The sequence below is a fragment of the Panulirus ornatus genome, chromosome 36 (genome assembly GCF_036320965.1).
Source record: "Panulirus ornatus isolate Po-2019 chromosome 36, ASM3632096v1, whole genome shotgun sequence".
In the NCBI taxonomy this organism is placed as follows: domain Eukaryota; kingdom Metazoa; phylum Arthropoda; class Malacostraca; order Decapoda; family Palinuridae; genus Panulirus; species Panulirus ornatus.
The window spans coordinates 18,391,566-18,408,234 of NC_092259.1; the positions used below are offsets into that span (position 1 = coordinate 18,391,566).

Sequence of the window (16,669 nt, forward strand, 5' to 3'; positions counted from 1 at the left end):
GGTTTAAAAAGAGAGATATACATAAGTATACATATGTATGTAGGAGAGATGGCCAGAGAGCGTTATTGGATTTCGTGATGATTGATGGGCATGTGAAAGAGAGACTTTTGGATGTTAACATGCTGAGAGGTGCAACTGGAGGGATGTCTGATCATTATCTTGTGGAGGCGAAGGTGAAGATTTGTAGAGGTTTTCAGAAAAGTAGAGAAAATGTTGGGGTGAAGAGAGTGGTGAAAGTGAGTGAGTTTGGAAAGGAGACTTGTTTAAGGAAGTACCAGGAGAGAGTGAGTGCAGAATGGAAAAAGGTGAGAACAAAGGAGGTAAGGGGAGTGGGAGAGGAATGGGATGTATTTTCGGAAGCAGTGATGGCTTCGCAAAAGATGGTTGCAGCATGAGAAGCGTGGGAGGTGGGCAGATTAGAAAGGGTAGTGAGTGGTGGGATGACGAAGTAAGATTATTAGTGAAAGAGAAGAGAGAGGCATTTGGACGATTTTTGCAGAGAAATAATGCAAATGAGTGGGAGATGTATAAAAGAAAGAGGCAGGAGGTCAAGAGAAAGGTGCAAGAGGTGAAAAAGAGGGCAAATGAGAGTTGGGTTGCGAGAGTTTCATTAAATTTTAGGGAGAATAAAAAGATGTTTTTGAAGGAGGTAAACAAAGTGTGTAAGACAAGGAAAAAAAGATGTTTTTGAAGGAGGTAAACAAAGTGTGTAAGACAAGGAAACAAATTGGAACATCAGTGAAGGGGGCTAATTGGGAGGTTATAGCAAGTAGTGGTGATGTGAGAAGATGGAGTGAGTATTTTTAAGGTGTGTTGAATGTGTTTGATGATAGAGTGTCAGATATAGGGTGTTTTTGTTGAGATGGTGTGCAAAATGAGAGGGTTAGGGAGAATGATTTGCTAAACAGAGAAGAGGTAGTAAAAGCTTTGCAGAAGATGAAAGCTGGCAAGGCAGTGGGTTTGGATGGTATTACTGTGGAATTTATTAAAAAAGGGATGATTGTATTGTTGACTTTAGTAAGGTTAATTTATTTAATGTATGTATGACTCATGGTGAGGTGCCTTAGGACTGGCGAAATTCTTGCATTGTACAAAGGCAAAGGGGATAAGAGTGAGTGCTCAAATTACAGAGGTATAAGTTTGTTGAGTATTCTTGGTAAATTGAGAGGGTGAAGGCATGTACAGAGCACCAGATTGGGGAAGAGCAGTGTGGTTTCAGAAGTGGTAGAGGATCTGTGGATCAGGTGTATGCTTTGGAAAATGTATGTGAAAAATACTTAGAAAAGCAAATGGATTTGTATGTAGCGGTTATGGATCTGGGGAAGGCATATGATAGAGTTGATAGAGATGCTCTGTGGAAAGTATTAAGAATATATGGTGTGGGAGGCAAGTTGTTAGAAGCATTGAAAAGTTTTTATCGATGATGTAGGGCATTTATACATGTAGGAAGAGAGGAAAGTGATTGGTTCTCAGTGAATGTTGGTTTGCAGCAGGGGTGCAGGATGTCTTCATAGTTGTTTAATTTGTTTATGGATGCGGTTGTTTGGGAGGTGAATGCAAGAGTTTTGGAGAGAGAGGCAAGTATGCAGTCTGTTGTGGATAAGAGAGCTTGGGAAGTAAGTCAGTTGTTGTTCACTGATGATACAGTGCTGGTGGCTGATTCGGGTGAGAAACTGCAGAGTTTGGTAAAGTGTGTGAAAGAAGAAAACTGAGAGTAAATGTGAATAAGAGCAAGGTTATTAGGTACAGTAGGGTTAAGGGACAAGTCAATTGGGAGATAACTTTGAATGGTGAAAAACTGGAGGAAGTGAAGTGTTTTAGATATCTGGGAGTGGATTTGGCAGCGGATGGAACCATGAAAGCGGAAGTGAAGCATAGGGTGGGGGAGAGGGCGAAAGTTCTGGGAGTGTTGAAAAATGTGTGGAAGTTGAGAAGGTTATCTTGGAAAGCAAAAATGGGTATGTTTGAAGAAATAGTGGTTCTGACAATGTTATATGGTTGCGAGGCTGGGGCTATAGTTAAAGTTGTGCGGAGGATGGTGGATGTGCTGGAAATGAGATGTTTGAGGACAGTATATGATGTGAGGTAGTTTGATCGAGTAAGTAATGAAATGGTAAGAGAGTTGTGTGGTAATTAAAAGAGTGTGGTTGAGAGAGCAGAAGAGGGTGCTTTGAAATGGTTTGGTCACATGTAGAGAATGAGTGAGGAAAGATTGACCAAGAGGATATATGTGTCAAAGGTGGAGGGAACGAGAAGTGGGAGACCAAATTGGAGGTGGAATGATGGAGTGAAAAAGATTTTGAGTGATCGGGGCCTGAACATGTAGGAGGGTGAAAGGCGTGCAAGGAATAGAGTGATTTGGAATGATGTGGTATACTGGGGTCGACGTGCTGTCGTTGGATTTAACCAGGGCATGTGAAGCACCTGGGGTAAACTATGGAAAGTTTTGTGGGCCATGTATGTGGAAAGGTAGCTGTGGTTTCGGTGCATTATACATGACAGCTGGAGACTGAGTGTGAACGAATGTGGCCTTTGTTGTTTTTACCTAGCGGTACCTTGGGCACATGTGGGGGGAGGGGGTTGTCATTTCATGTGTGGTGGGGTGGTGACGGGAATGAATAAGGGCAGATTATGAATTATGTACATGTGTATATATGTATGTCTTTGTATGTATATATATATGTATACGTTGAGATGTATAGGTATGTATGTGTGCTGTGTGTGGATATTTATGTATATACATGTGTATGTGGGTGGGTTGGGCCATTCTTTTGTCTGTTTCCCTCTACCTCGCTGACGCGGGAGACAGCGATAAAGTAAAATAAATGATAAATATATATAAAGGTAAAGTATATGGTGTGGGAGGCAAGTTGTTAGAAGTAGTGAAAAGTTTTTATCGAGGATGTAAGGCATGTGTACGTGTAGAAAGAGTGGAAAGCGATTGGTTCTCAGTGAATGTAGGTCTATGGTAGGGGTGTGGGATTTCTATGGTTGTTTAATTTGTTTGTGGATGGGGTTGTCAGGGAGGTGAATGCAAGAGTTTTGGAAAGAGGGGCAAGTATGCAGTCTGTTGTGGATAAGAGAGCTTGGGAAGTGAGTCAGTTGGTGTTCGTTGATGATACAGCTCTGGTGGCTGATTCATGTGAGAAACTGCAGAAGCTGGTGACTGAGTTTGGTAAAGTGTGTGAAAGAAGAAAGTTAAGAGTAAATGTGAATAAGAGCAAGGTTATTAGGTACAGTAGGGTTGAGGGTCAAGTCAATTGGGAGGTAAGTTTGAATGGAGAAAAACTGGAGGAAGTTAAGTGTTTTAGGTATCTGGGAGTGGATTTGGCAGCGGATGGAACCATGGAAGCGGAAGTGAATCATAGGGTGGGGGAGGGGACGAAAATTCTGGGAGCCTTGAAGAGTGTGTGGAAGTCAAGAACATTATCTCGTAAAGCAAAAATGGGTATGTTTGAAGGAATAGTGGTTCCAACAATGTTGTATGGTTGTGAGGCATGGGCTATGGATAGAGTTGTGCGGAGGAGGGTGGATGTGCCGGAAATGAGATGTATGAGGAGAATATGTGGTGTGAGATGGTTTGATCAAGTAAGTAATAATAGGGTAAGAGAGATGTGTGGTAATAAAAAGAGCGTGGTTGAGAGAGCAGAAGAGGGTGTTTTGAAATGGTTTGGTCACATGGAGAGAATGATTGAGGAAAGATTGACCAGAGGTGGAGGGAACGAGAAGTGGGAGACCAAATTGGAGGTGGAAAGATGGAGTGAATAAGATTTTGAGTGATTGGGGCCTGAACATGCAGGAGGGTGAAAGGCATGTAAGGAATAGAGTGAATTGGAACGATGTGGTACACCGGGGATGACGTACTGTTAGTGGATTGAACCAGGGCATGTGAAGCGTCTGGGGTAAACCATGGAAAGTTGTGTGGGGCCTGGATGTGGAAAGGTAGCTGTGGTTTCAGTGCATTATTACAGGTCAGCTAGAGACTGAGTGTGAATGAATGGTGTCTTTGTTGTCTTCCTAGTGCTACCTCGTGCACATGAGGGGGGAGGAGGTTGTTATTTCATGTGTGGCAGGGTGGTGATGGGAATGAATAAAGGCAGACTATGAATTATATACATGTGTATATATGTATATTATCCCTGGGGATAGGGGATTAAGAATACTTCCCACGTATTCCCTGCGTGTCGTAGAAGGCGACTAAAAGGGGTGGGAGCAGGGGGCTGGAAATCCTCCCCTCTCGTTTTTTTTTTTTAATTTTCCAAAAGGAGGAACAGAGGGGGGCCAGGTGAGGATATCCCACAAAGGCCACGTCCTCTGTTCTTAATGCTACCTCGTTAACGTGGGAAATGGCGAATAGTTTAAAAGAAAAAAAATATATGTATATGTCTGTGTGTGTATATATATGTATACGTTGATATGTATAGGTATGTATATTTGCGTGTGTGGACGTGTATGTATATACATGTGTATTTGGGTGGGTTGGGTCATTCTTTCGTCTGTTTCCTTGCGCTACTTCGCTAACTTGGGAGACAGCGACAAAGCAAAATAGATAAAAATGAATAAATAAAGTATTTCTTACTATTTATATGGGTGTCATGCATATGCTGTAGATGAGGATGTATGTGTTGGAAATGAAATGTTTGACAGAATGTGGTGTGAGGTGGTTTGATGGAGTAAGTAATACAAGAGTAAGAGAGAAGTATGGTAATAATAAGATTGTAGTTGAGAGAACTTAAAGGGGTATGCTGATATGGTTTTGATATGAGGAGAATGGATGAATCTAGAGACTTTGATGAAGAGAATATGTGAAGGGGGACATCAGATTGGAGATGGAAGGATTGAATGAAAATGAATTTGAGTAATTAGGGCCTGAACATGCATGAGGGTGAAAGGTGTGCATAATATAAAGTTAATTGGAATGATGCGGTATGTAGAGGTTGATGTGTTGTCAATGGACTGAACTATGGCTTGCGAAGCATTTGGTGTAAACCATTGAAAGGTGTATGGACTCTGGTTGTGGATAGGGAATTGTGCTTTTGATGCATTGCACATGACGACTAGAGAATAAATGTGAGTGAGCGCAGCCTTTTTTCTCCTGTTCCTGGCACTGCCTTGCAAATGCAAGAAATGGTGATCAAGTATGAAAATAAGTAAGAATGATTGAATTGAAGAGTGATAGATATTTACTGTAATGATGATTATCGGGTATTGGGAAAGTTAGTGATGGCACTTCAATGGCTTCCAGGTTGCACTCCTTTGACCCAGGTAACTGTCTTTTCCTTTTTGCTTCACCCACATTTGGACTGCTGGTCTTTTGTCCACAAACATAATCTCTCTTTGTCACAAGTAACACATGACAACACTTATTTCACATAACTCATCCTTTGCAAATCTAGATTTTTCTGTGGTGAGTGCTTTGCACTGGCTGTAGCCTAGCTTTATGGCAAAATGTTAGGAGCAATAGATAGAAGTAGTTGATAGGCATGTTATAAAGGAGCTTTAGGTATAAACATTTGACAGAAATAATCAGAAGGAACAGCTGAGAACAGAGATGTAGTTGGTTGTAACATTTGACAGGAATATTAGTTAGGCACTTTAGGCAGAAGTAATTAGTATGAACATTGGTTAGGAGCCTCTGAAAATGCTGCACTAGAGTTTCCCTCTGCCAGTGGCCTGTAAATATGAGGCATTAAAGGCTGAGAGGCAGCACTAGAGTTAAGCAGTTTTGGAGATACTTTTGTTGTGGCCACCCCCTTGAGGGAGTTCTCAAAGGGAACGGGCATCAGAGATATAGACAGAGAGATAGATGATTGACATGGAAATAGACAAGAGAGATAGATGATTAACATGGAAATAGTCATAGGATCATTGCATAAAGCTAGCAGTGAAAAAATAAAGATTTTTTTAATGGTGATACAGGTGAATACAAATATTTAGTATAAGAAACTACCATGTAAAGCATAAGTATCTGAGAAATTGCCGTGGAAGAAGCTCCCTGCATGTCATGATCCACAAATGCCATTCTTGATATGCTCAATATGTTCATTAAAATATTGCTTGCAGGAGATGTTAAAAGATGAAGTGCGCACCTTGACATATCGTAATGCTATGTACCACAACAGACATCTATTCAAGGGCAAGGTGAGAAAAAGTGATTTTCTCTTCCATATTCTTAGGTGTATAAGCATTACTCCTTTCATGTGAAAACAGTTACTTAAAAAATATTGTACTCAGTGTTTTTAATCTCGCTTTACTCACTGAAAGTGAATATAATGATTGAAAATATATACATATGGTTGCCTTTTCTGTATTTGCCATATATTTAATCTCACTTTTATTTGGTTGAAAATATATGCATATGGCTTCTTTTTTTGTATTTGCTATAACATATATATATATATATATATATATATATATATATATATATATATATATATATATATATATATATATATATATATTTATTTTATTTCATAGACTGTGTTGGATGTGGGTTGTGGAACTGGTATCCTCTCCATGTTCGCTGCCAAAGCTGGTGCAACCAGAGTTATTGGGGTTGAAATGTCCAACATTGTTGAACATGCCAAAAAAATTGTAACTGCCAATAATTTAGATAAAGGTATGTGTAATCAAGAGTTTAATGTTCAACAAAATGTTTACAGGAGTAGGTTATTTTAGAAGATATGAAAGTTTCTACCCTGAGGATGGGTCCCCTGGTCACTGCCCTGAGGGTGGTTTCCCCGGTCGTTGCCCTAAGGGTGAGTCCCCTGGTCACTGCCCTGAGGGTGGTTCCCCCGGTCATTGCCCCAAGGGTGAGTCCCCTGGTCACTGCCCTGAGGGTGGGTTACCTGGTCACTGCCCTGAGGATGAGTCCCCTGGCCACTGCCCTGAGGGTGGGTTCCCTGGTCACTGCCCTAGGGAGGGTCGGTCCCCTGGCCACTGCCATGAGGGTGGGTCCCCTGGTCACTGCCCTGTGGGTGGGTCCCCTGGTCACTGCCCTGGGGAGGGTCAGTCCCCTGGTCACTGCCCTAGGGAGGGTCGGCCACTGCCATGAGGGTAGTTCCCCTGGTCACTGCACTGTGGGGGGTCCCTTGGTCACTTCCCCGAGGATGGGTTCCCTGGTCACTACCATGAGGGTGGGTCCCCTGGTCACTGCCCTGAGGGTGGGTCCCCTGCTCACTGCCCTGAGGGTGGGTCCCCTCTGTGGAAGGTATTAAGAGTATATGATGTGGGTTGTAAGTTGCTAGAAGCAGGAAGTTTTTATTGAGGATGTAAGGCATGTTTATGAGTAGGAAGAGAGGAAAGTGATTGGTTCCCAGTGAATGTTTGTGTGCAGCAGGGGTGCGTGATGTCTCCTTGGTTGTTTAATTTGTTTATGGATGGGGTTGTTAGGGAGGTGAATGCAAGTGTTTTGGAGAGAGGGGCAAGTATGCAGTCTGTTGTGGATGAGAGGGCTTGGGAAGTGAGTCAGTTGTTGTTTTCAGATGATACAGCACTGGTGGCTGAATGGAGATGAGAAACTGCAGAAGCTGGTGACTGAGTTTGGTAAAGTGTGTGAAAGAAGAAAACTGAGAGAAAATGTAGATAAGAGCAAGGTTATTAGGTTCAGTAGTGTGGAGGGACAAGTCAATTGGGTGGTAAGTTTGAATGGAGAAAAGATGTAGGAATTGAAGTGTTTTAGACATCTTGGAGTGGATTTAGCAGTGGATGGAACCATGGAAGAGGAAGTGAGTCACAGAGTGGGGGAGGAGGCAAAGGTTCTGGGAGCGTTGAAGAATGAGTGGAAGGCGAGAACGTGATCTCGGAGAGCAAAAATGGGTATGTTTGAAGGAATAGTGGTTCCAACAATGTTATATGGTTACCACCTCGCCACACATGAAATGGCACCCCACTCCCCCTGCTTGCCTGTGATTTAGTGCTAGGAAAAGACAACTAAGGCCACATTTGTTCACACAGTCTCTAGCTGTCATGTGTAATGCACTGAAACCACAGCTCCCTTTCCACATCCAGGCCCCATGAAACTTTCAGTGGTTTACCCCAGATGCTTCAAATGCCCTGGTTCTCTCCATTGACAGCACTTCTATCCGTTATAGCACATCGTTCCAATTCACTCTATTCCTTGCACGCATTTCACCCTCCTGTATGTTCACGCCCCGACCGTTCAGAATTTTTTTCACTCCATCCTTCCACCTCCAATTTGGTCTCCCACTTCTCATTCTCTCCACCTCTAAACTCATATATCCTCTTTGTCAATCTTTCCTCGCTCATTCTCTCCATGTGACCAAACCCGCTTCTGCTCCCTCAACCACAGACTTTTTCTTACCGCACATCTCTCTTGCCTTTTTATTACTTACTCGATCAAACCACCTCACACCACATATTGTCCTCAAACATCTCGTCTCCAACACAGACACCTTCCTCCGCACAACCCTATCCATATCCCATGCCTCGCAACCATATATATAACATTGTGGGAACCACTATTCCATCAAACATACCTATTTGGACATATGGAAAGAATGAGTGAGGAAGATTGACAAAGAAGATATATGTGTCAGAGGTGGAGGGAAGGAGAAGCGGGAGACCAAATTGGAGGTGGAAGGATGAAGTGAAAAAGGTTTTGAGGGATGCTGTATCCTGTGTGGCAGGGTAATGACAGGAGTGGATGGAGGCAAGCAGGAATGAATATGTACATATGTATATATACGAATAAAGTGTATGAACCTTCATAGAACATACAAACCTCCAACAGCCAGGATCAAATCCGGGCCTGTGCAAGAGGCAGGAATGCTAACCGCTAGGCTGTGGGCATTCCTCTTGCACAGGGGTCTCGGGTTCGATCCTGGCTGTTGGAGGTTTGTATGTTATATGTATATATGTGTACGTCTTTGTGTGCGTGTCTTTGTTGATATGTATAGGCATTTTTTTTTTTTTTCCTGTCTCGCGTTTGCGAGGTAGCGCAAGGAAACAGACGAAAGAAATGGCCCAACCCACCCCCATACACATGTATATACATACGTCCACACACGCAAATATACATATCTACACAGCTTTCCATGGTTTACCCCAGACGCTTCACATTCCTTGATTCAATCCACTGGCAGCACGTCAACCCCGGTATACCACATCGCTCCAATTCACTCTATTCCTTGCCCTCCTTTCACCCTCCTGCATGTTCAGGCCCCGATCACACAAAATCTTTTTCACTCCAACTTTCCACCTCCAATTTGGTCTCCCTCTTCTCCTCGTTCCCTCCACCTCCGACACATGTATCCTCTTGGTCAATCTTTCCTCGCTCATTCTCTCCATGTGCCCAAACCATTTCAAAACACCCTCTTCTGCTCTCTCAACCACGCTTTTTTTATTTCCACACATCTCTCTTACCCTTACGTTACTTACTCGATCAAACCACCTCACACCACACATTGTCCTCAAACATCTCATTTCCAGCACATCCATCCTCCCGCGCACAACTCTATCCATAGCCCACGCCTCGCAACCATACAACATTGTTGGAACCACTATTCCTTCAAACATACCCATTTTTGCTTTCCGAGATAACGTTCTCGACTTCCACACATTCTTCAAGGCTCCCAGAATTTTCGCCCCCTCCCCCATCCTATGATCCACTTCCGCTTCCATGGTTCCATCTGCTGCCAGATCCACTCCCAGATATCTAAAACACTTCACTTCCTCCAGTTTTTCTCCATTCAAACTCACCTCCCAATTGACTTGACCCTCAACCCTACTGTACCTAATAACCTTGCTCTTATTCACATTTACTCTTAACTTTCTTCTTTCACACACTTTACCAAACTCAGTCACCAGCTTCTGCAGTTTCTCACATGAATCAGCCACCAGCGCTGTATCATCAGCGAACAACAACTGACTCACTTCCCAAGCTCTCTCATCCCCAACAGACTTCATACTTGCCCCTCTTTCCAAAACTCTTGCATTCACCTCCCTAACAACCCCATCCATAAACAAGTTAAACAACCATGGAGACATCACACACCCCTGCCGCAAACCTACATTCACTGAGAACCAATCACTTTCCTCTCTTCCTACACGTACACATGCCTTACATCCTCGATAAAAACTTTTCACTGCTTCTAACAACTTGCCTCCCACACCATATGTTCTTAATACCTTCCACAGAGCATCTCTATCATTTATGTATATATATATATATATATATATATATATCCCTGGGGATAGGGGAGAAAGAATACTTCCCACGTATTCCCTGCGTGTCGTAGAAGGCGACTAAAAGGGGAGGGAGCGGGGGGCTGGAAATCCTCCCCTCTCATTATTTTTTTTTTTAATTTTCCAAAAGAAGGAACAGAGAAGGGGGCCAGGTGAGCATATTCCCTCAATGGCCCAGTTCTCTGTTCTTAACGCTACCTCGCCAACGCGGGAAATGGCGAATAGTTTGAAAGAAAGAAAGAAAAAAATATATATATATATATATATATATATTTATTTACTTATTTTGCTTTGTTGCTGTCTCCCGCGTTAGCGAGGTAGCGCAAGGAAACAGACGAAAGAATGGCCTAACCCACCCACATACACATGTATATACATACACATCCACACACACAAATGTACATACCTATACATCTCAATGTATACATATATGTACACACACAGACATATACATATATACACATGTACATAATTCATACTGTCTGCCTTCATTTATTCCCATCGCCACCTCGCCACACATGTAATAACAACCCCCTCCCTCCTCATGTGTGCGAGGTAGCGATAGGAAAAGATAACAAAGGCCCCATTCGTTCACACTCAGTCTCTAGCTGTCATGTAATAATGCATCGAAACCACAGCTCCCTTTCCACATCCAGGCCCCACAGAAGTTTCCATGGTTTACCCCAGACGCTTCACATGCCTTGGTTCAATCCATTGACAGCATGCCGACCCCGGTATACCACATCGTTCCAATATATGTATATATATTTTTTTTTCATACTATTCGCCATTCCCCACGTTAGAGAGGTAGCGTTAAGAACAGAGGACTGGCCCTTAGAGGGAATATCCTTACCTGGCCCGCTTCTCTGTTCCTTCTTTTGGGAAAAAAAAAACGAGAGGGGAGGATTTCCAGCCTCCCGCTCCCTTCCCTTTTAGTCGCCTTCTACGACACGCAGGGAATATGTGGGAAGTATTCTTTCTCCCCTATCCCCAGGGATAGAATACTTCCCACGTATTCCCTGCGTGTCGTAGAAGGCGACTAAAAGGGGAGGGAGCGGGAGGCTGGAAATCCTCCCCTCTCGTTTTTTTTTTTAATTTTCCAAAAGAAGGAACAGAGAACGAGGCCAGGTGAGGATATTCCCTCAGAGGCCCTTCTTTGTTCTTAACGCTACCTTGCTAATGCGGGAAATGGCGAATAGTTTGAAATAAAGAAAGTATATATTGGAGCGGGTGGCTGGAAATCCTCCCGTCTCATGGAAAGGAACCTAGATGTTTTGGCTCTGAGTGAAACGAAGCTCAAGGGTAAAGGGGAAGAGTGGTTTGGAAATGTCTGGGGAGTGAAGTCAGGGGTTAGTGAGAGGACAAGAGCAAGGGAAGGAGTAGCAATACTCCTGAAACAGGAGTTGTGGGAGTATGTGATAGAATGTAAGAAAGTAAATTCTCGATTAATATGGGTAAAATTGAAAGTTGATGGAGAGAGGTGGGTGATTATTGGTGCATATGCACCTGGGCATGAGAAGAAAGATCATGAGAGGCAAGTGTTTTGGGAGCAGCTGAATGAGTGTGTTAGCGGTTTTGATGCACGAGACCGGGTTATAGTGATGGGTGATTTGAATGCAAAGGTGAGTAATGTGGCAGTTGAGGGAATAATTGGTATGCATAGGGTGTTCAGTGTTGTAAATGGAAATGGTGAAGAGCTTGTAGATTTATGTGCTGAAAAAGGACTGATGATTGGGAATACCTGGTTTAAAAAGCGAGATATACATAAGTATACTTATGTAAGTAGGAGAGATGGCCAGAGAGCGTTATTGGATTACGTGTTAATTGACAGGCGTGCGAAAGAGAGACTTTTGGATGTTAATGTGCTGAGAGGTGCAACTGGAGGGATGTCTGATCATTATCTTGTGGAGGCTAAGGTGAAGATTAGTATGGGTTTTCAGAAAAGAGGAGTGAATGTTGGGGTGAAGAGGGTGGTGAGAGTAAGTGAGCTTGGGAAGGAGACCTGTGTGGGGAAGTACCAGGAGAGACTGTGTACAGAATGGAAAAAGGTGAGAACAATGGAAGTAAGGGGAGTGGGGGAGGAATGGGATGTATTTAGGGAATCAGTGATGGATTGCGCAAAAGATGCTTGTGGCATGAGAAGAGTGGGAGGTGGGCTGTTTAGAAAGGGTAGTGAGTGGTGGGATGAAGAAGTAAGAGTATTAGTGAAAGAGAAGAGAGAGGCATTTGGACGATTTTTGCAGGGAAAAAATGCAATTGAGTGGGAGAAGTATAAAAGAAAGAGACAGGAGGTCAAGAGAAAGGTGCAAGAGGTGAAAAAAAGGGCAAATGAGAGTTGGGGTGAGAGACTATCATTAAATTTTAGGGAGAATAAAAAGATGTTCTGGATGGAGGTAAATAGGGTGCGTAAGACAAGGGAGCAAATGGGAACTTCAGTGAAGGGCGTAAATGGGGAGGTGATAACAAGTAGTGGTGATGTGAGAAGGAGATGGAATGAGTATTTTGAAGGTTTGTTGAATGTGTCTGATGACAGAGTGGCAGATATAGGGTGTTTTGGTCGAGGTGGTGTGCAAAGTGAGAGGGTTAGGGAAAATGATTTGGTAAACAGAGAAGAGGTAGTAAAAGCTTTGCGGAAGATGAAAGCCGGCAAGGCAGCAGGTTTGGATGGTATTGCAGTGGAATTTATTAAAAAAGGGGGTGACTGTATTGTTGACTGGTTGGTAAGGTTATTTAATGTATGTATGACTCATGGTGAGGTGCCTGAGGATTGGCGGAATGCGTGCATAGTGCCATTGTACAAAGGCAAAGGGGATAAGAGTGAGTGCTCAAATTACAGAGGTATAAGTTTGTTGAGTATTCCTGGTAAATTATATGGGAAGGTATTGATTGAGAGGGTGAAGGCATGTACAGAGCATCAGATTGGGGAAGAGCAGTGCGGTTTCAGAAGTGGTAGAGGATGTGTGGATCAGGTGTTTGCTTTGAAGAATGTATGTGAGAAATACTTAGAAAAGCAAATGGATTTGTATGTAGCATTTATGGATCTGGAGAAGGCATATGATAGAGTTGATAGAGATGCTCTGTGGAAGGTATTAAGAATATATGGTGTGGGAGGCAAGTTGTTAGAAGCAGTGAAAAGTTTTTATCGAGGATGTAAGGCATGTGTACGTGTAGGAAGAGAGGAAAGTGATTGGTTCTCAGTGAATGTAGGTTTGCGGCAGGGGTGTGTGATGTCTCCATGGTTGTTTAATTTGTTTATGGATGGGGTTGTTAGGGAGGTAAATGCAAGAGTCCTGGAAAGAGGGGCAAGTATGAAGTCTTTTGGGGATGAGAGAGCTTGGGAAGTGAGTCAGTTGTTGTTTGCTGATGATACAGCGCTGGTGGCTGATTCATGTGAGAAACTGCAGAAGCTGGTGACTGAGTTTGGTAAAGTGTGCGGAAGAAGAAAGTTAAGAGTAAATGTGAATAAGAGCAAGGTTATTAGGTACAGTAGGGTTGAGGGTCAAGTCAATTGGGAGGTGAGTTTGAATGGAGAAAAACTGGAGGAAGTGAAGTGTTTTAGATATCTGGGAGTGGATCTGTCAGCGGATGGAACCATGGAAGCGGAAGTGGATCATAGGATGGGGGAGGGGGCGAAAATTTTGGGAGCCTTGAAGAATGTGTGGAAGTCGAGAACATTATCTCGGAAAGCAAAAATGGGTATGTTTGGAGGAATAGTGGTTCCAACAATGTTGTATGGTTGCGAGGCGTGGGCTATGGATAGAGTTGTGCGCAGGAGGATGGACGTGCTGGAAATGAGATGTTTGAGGAAAATGTGTGGTGTGAGGTGGTTTGATCGAGTAAGTAACGTAAGGGTAAGAGAGATGTGTGGAAATAAAAAGAGCGTGGTTGAGAGAGCAGAAGAGGGTGTTTTGAAATGGTTTGGGCACATGGAGAGAATGAGTGAGGAAAGATTGACCAAGAGGATATATGTGTCGGAGGTGGAGGGAACGAGGAGAAGAGGGAGACCAAATTGGAGGTGGAAAGATGGAGTGAAAAAGATTTTGTGTGATCGGGGCCTGAACATGCAGGAGGGTGAAAGGAGGGCAAGGAATAGAGTGAATTGGAGCGATGTGGTATACAGGGGTTGACGTGCTGTCAGTGGATTGAATCAAGGCATGTGAAGCGTCTGGGGTAAACCATGGAAAGCTGTGTAGGTATGGATATTTGCGTGTGTGGACGTGTGTATGTACATGTGTATGGGGGGGGGGGTTGGGCCATTTCTTTCGTCTGTTTCCTTGCGCTACCTCGCAAACGTGGGAGACAGCGACAAAGTATAAAAAAAAAAAAAAAAAAAAAATTTTTAATTTTCTAAAAGAAGGAACAGAGAAGGGGGCCAGGTGAGGATATTCCCTTAAAGGTCCAGTCCTCTGTTCTTAACGCTACCTCGCTAATGCGGGAAATGGTGAACAGTTTGAAAGAAAGAAAGATATATATATAATATATAGAGATAGAGATGCTCTGTGGAAGGTATTAAGAATATATGGTGTGGGAGGCAAGTTGTTAGAAGCAGTGAAAAGTTTTTATCAAGGATGTAAGGCATGTGTACGTGTAGGAAGAGAGGAAAGTGATTGGTTAACAGTGAATGTAGGTTTGCGGCAGGGGTGTGTGATGTCTCCATGGTTGTTTAATTTGTTTATGGATGGGGTTGTTAGGGAGGTGAATGAGAGAGTTTTGGAAAGAGGGGCAAGTATGTAGTCTGTTGTGGATGAGAGCTTAAGAAGTGAGTCAGTTGTTGTTCTCTGATGATACAGCGCTGGTGGCTGATTCATGTGAGAAACTGCAGAAGCTGGTGACTGAGTTTGGTAAAGTGTGTGAAAGAAGAAAGTTAAGAGTAAATGTGAATAAGAGCAAGGTTATTAGGTACAGTAGGGTTAAGGGTCAAGTCAATTGGGAGGTAAGTTTGAATGGAGAAAAACTGGAGGAAGTAAAGTGTTTTAGATATCTGGGAGTGGATCTGGCAGCGGATGGAACCATGGAAGTGGAAGTGAATGATAGGGTGGGGGAGGGGGCGAAAATTCTGGGAGCCTTGAAGAATGTGTGGAAGTCGAGAACATTATCTCTGAAAGCAAAAATGGGTATGTTTGAAGGAATAGTGGTTCCAACAATGTTGTATGGTTGCGAGGTGTGGGCTATGGATAGAGTTGTGCGGAGGAGGGTGGATGTGCCAGAAATGAGATGTTTGAGGACAGTATGTGGTGTGAGGTGGTTTGATCGAGTAAGTAATATAAGGGTAAGAGAGATGTGTGGACATAAAAAGGGTGTGGTTTAGAGAGCAGAAGAGTGTGTTTTGAAATGGTTTGGGCACATGGAGAGAATGATTGACCAAGAAGATATTTGTGTCGGAGGTGGAGGGAACGAGGAGAAGTGGGAGACCAAATTGGAGGTGGAAAGATGGAGTGGAAAAGATTTTGAGTGATTGGGGTGTGAACATGCAGGAGGGTGAAAGGCGTGCAAGGAATAGAGTGAATTGGAACGATGTGGTATACTGGGGTCGACGTGCTGTCAGTGGATTGAATCAGGGCATGTGAAGCGTCTGGGGTAAACCATGGAAACTTCTGTCGGGCCTGGATGTGGAAAGGGAGCTGTGGTTTCAGTGCATTATTACATGACAGCTAGAGACTGAGTGTGAATGAATGGGGCCTTTGTTGTCTTTTCCTAGCACTACCTCGCACACAGGAGGGGGAGGGGGTTGTTATTCCATGTGTGGCGAGGTGGCAATGAGAATAAATAAAGGCAGACAGTATGCATTGTGTGCATGTGTGTATATGTCTGTGTGTGTATATATATATATATATATATGTGTGTACATATATATGTACATATATATGTGTAAGAGTATTAGTGAAAGAGAAGAGAGAGGCAGGGAAAAAATGCAATTGAGTGGGAGATGTATAAAAGAAAGAGACAGGAGGTCAAGAGAAAGGTGCAAGAGGTGAAAAAAAGGGCAAATGAGAGTTGGGGTGAGAGAGTATCATTAAATTTTAGGGAGAATAAAAAGATGTTCTGGAAGGAGGTAAATAAAGTGCGTAAGACAAGGGAGCAAATGGGAACTTCAGTGAAGGGTGCAAATGGGGAGGTGATAACAAGTAGTGGTGATGTGGGAAGGAGATGGAGTGAGTATTTTGAAGGTTTGTTGAATGTGTTTGATGATAGAGTGGCAGATATAGGGTGTTTTGGTCGAGGTGGTGTGCAAAGTGAGAGGGTTAGGGAAAATGATTTGGTAAACAGAGAAGAGGTAGTGAAAGCTTTGCGGAAGATGAAAGCCGGCAAGGCAGCAGGTTTGGATGGTATTGCAGTGGAATTTATTAAAAAAGGGGGTGACTGTATTGTTGACTGGTTGGTAAGGTTATTTAATGTATGTATGACTCATGGTGAGGTGCCTGAGGATTGGCGGAATGCGTACATAGTGCCATTGTACAAAGGC

General features: G+C 43.2%; 1 protein-coding gene across 13 annotated transcripts in view; it reads left to right on the forward strand.

Moving 5' to 3' along the window:
* Window positions 1-16,669, forward strand: part of Art1 (arginine methyltransferase 1) — a 116,493-nt gene that overhangs the window by 17,555 nt on the left and 82,269 nt on the right. For all 13 annotated transcript variants that reach the window (XM_071683615.1, XM_071683616.1, XM_071683611.1 and 10 more), the window contains exons 3-4: window positions 6,064-6,141; window positions 6,478-6,619. In XM_071683615.1, coding sequence (XP_071539716.1) covers window positions 6,064-6,141; window positions 6,478-6,619 — 220 coding nt within the window. The remainder of the gene's footprint in view (window positions 1-6,063; window positions 6,142-6,477; window positions 6,620-16,669) is intronic.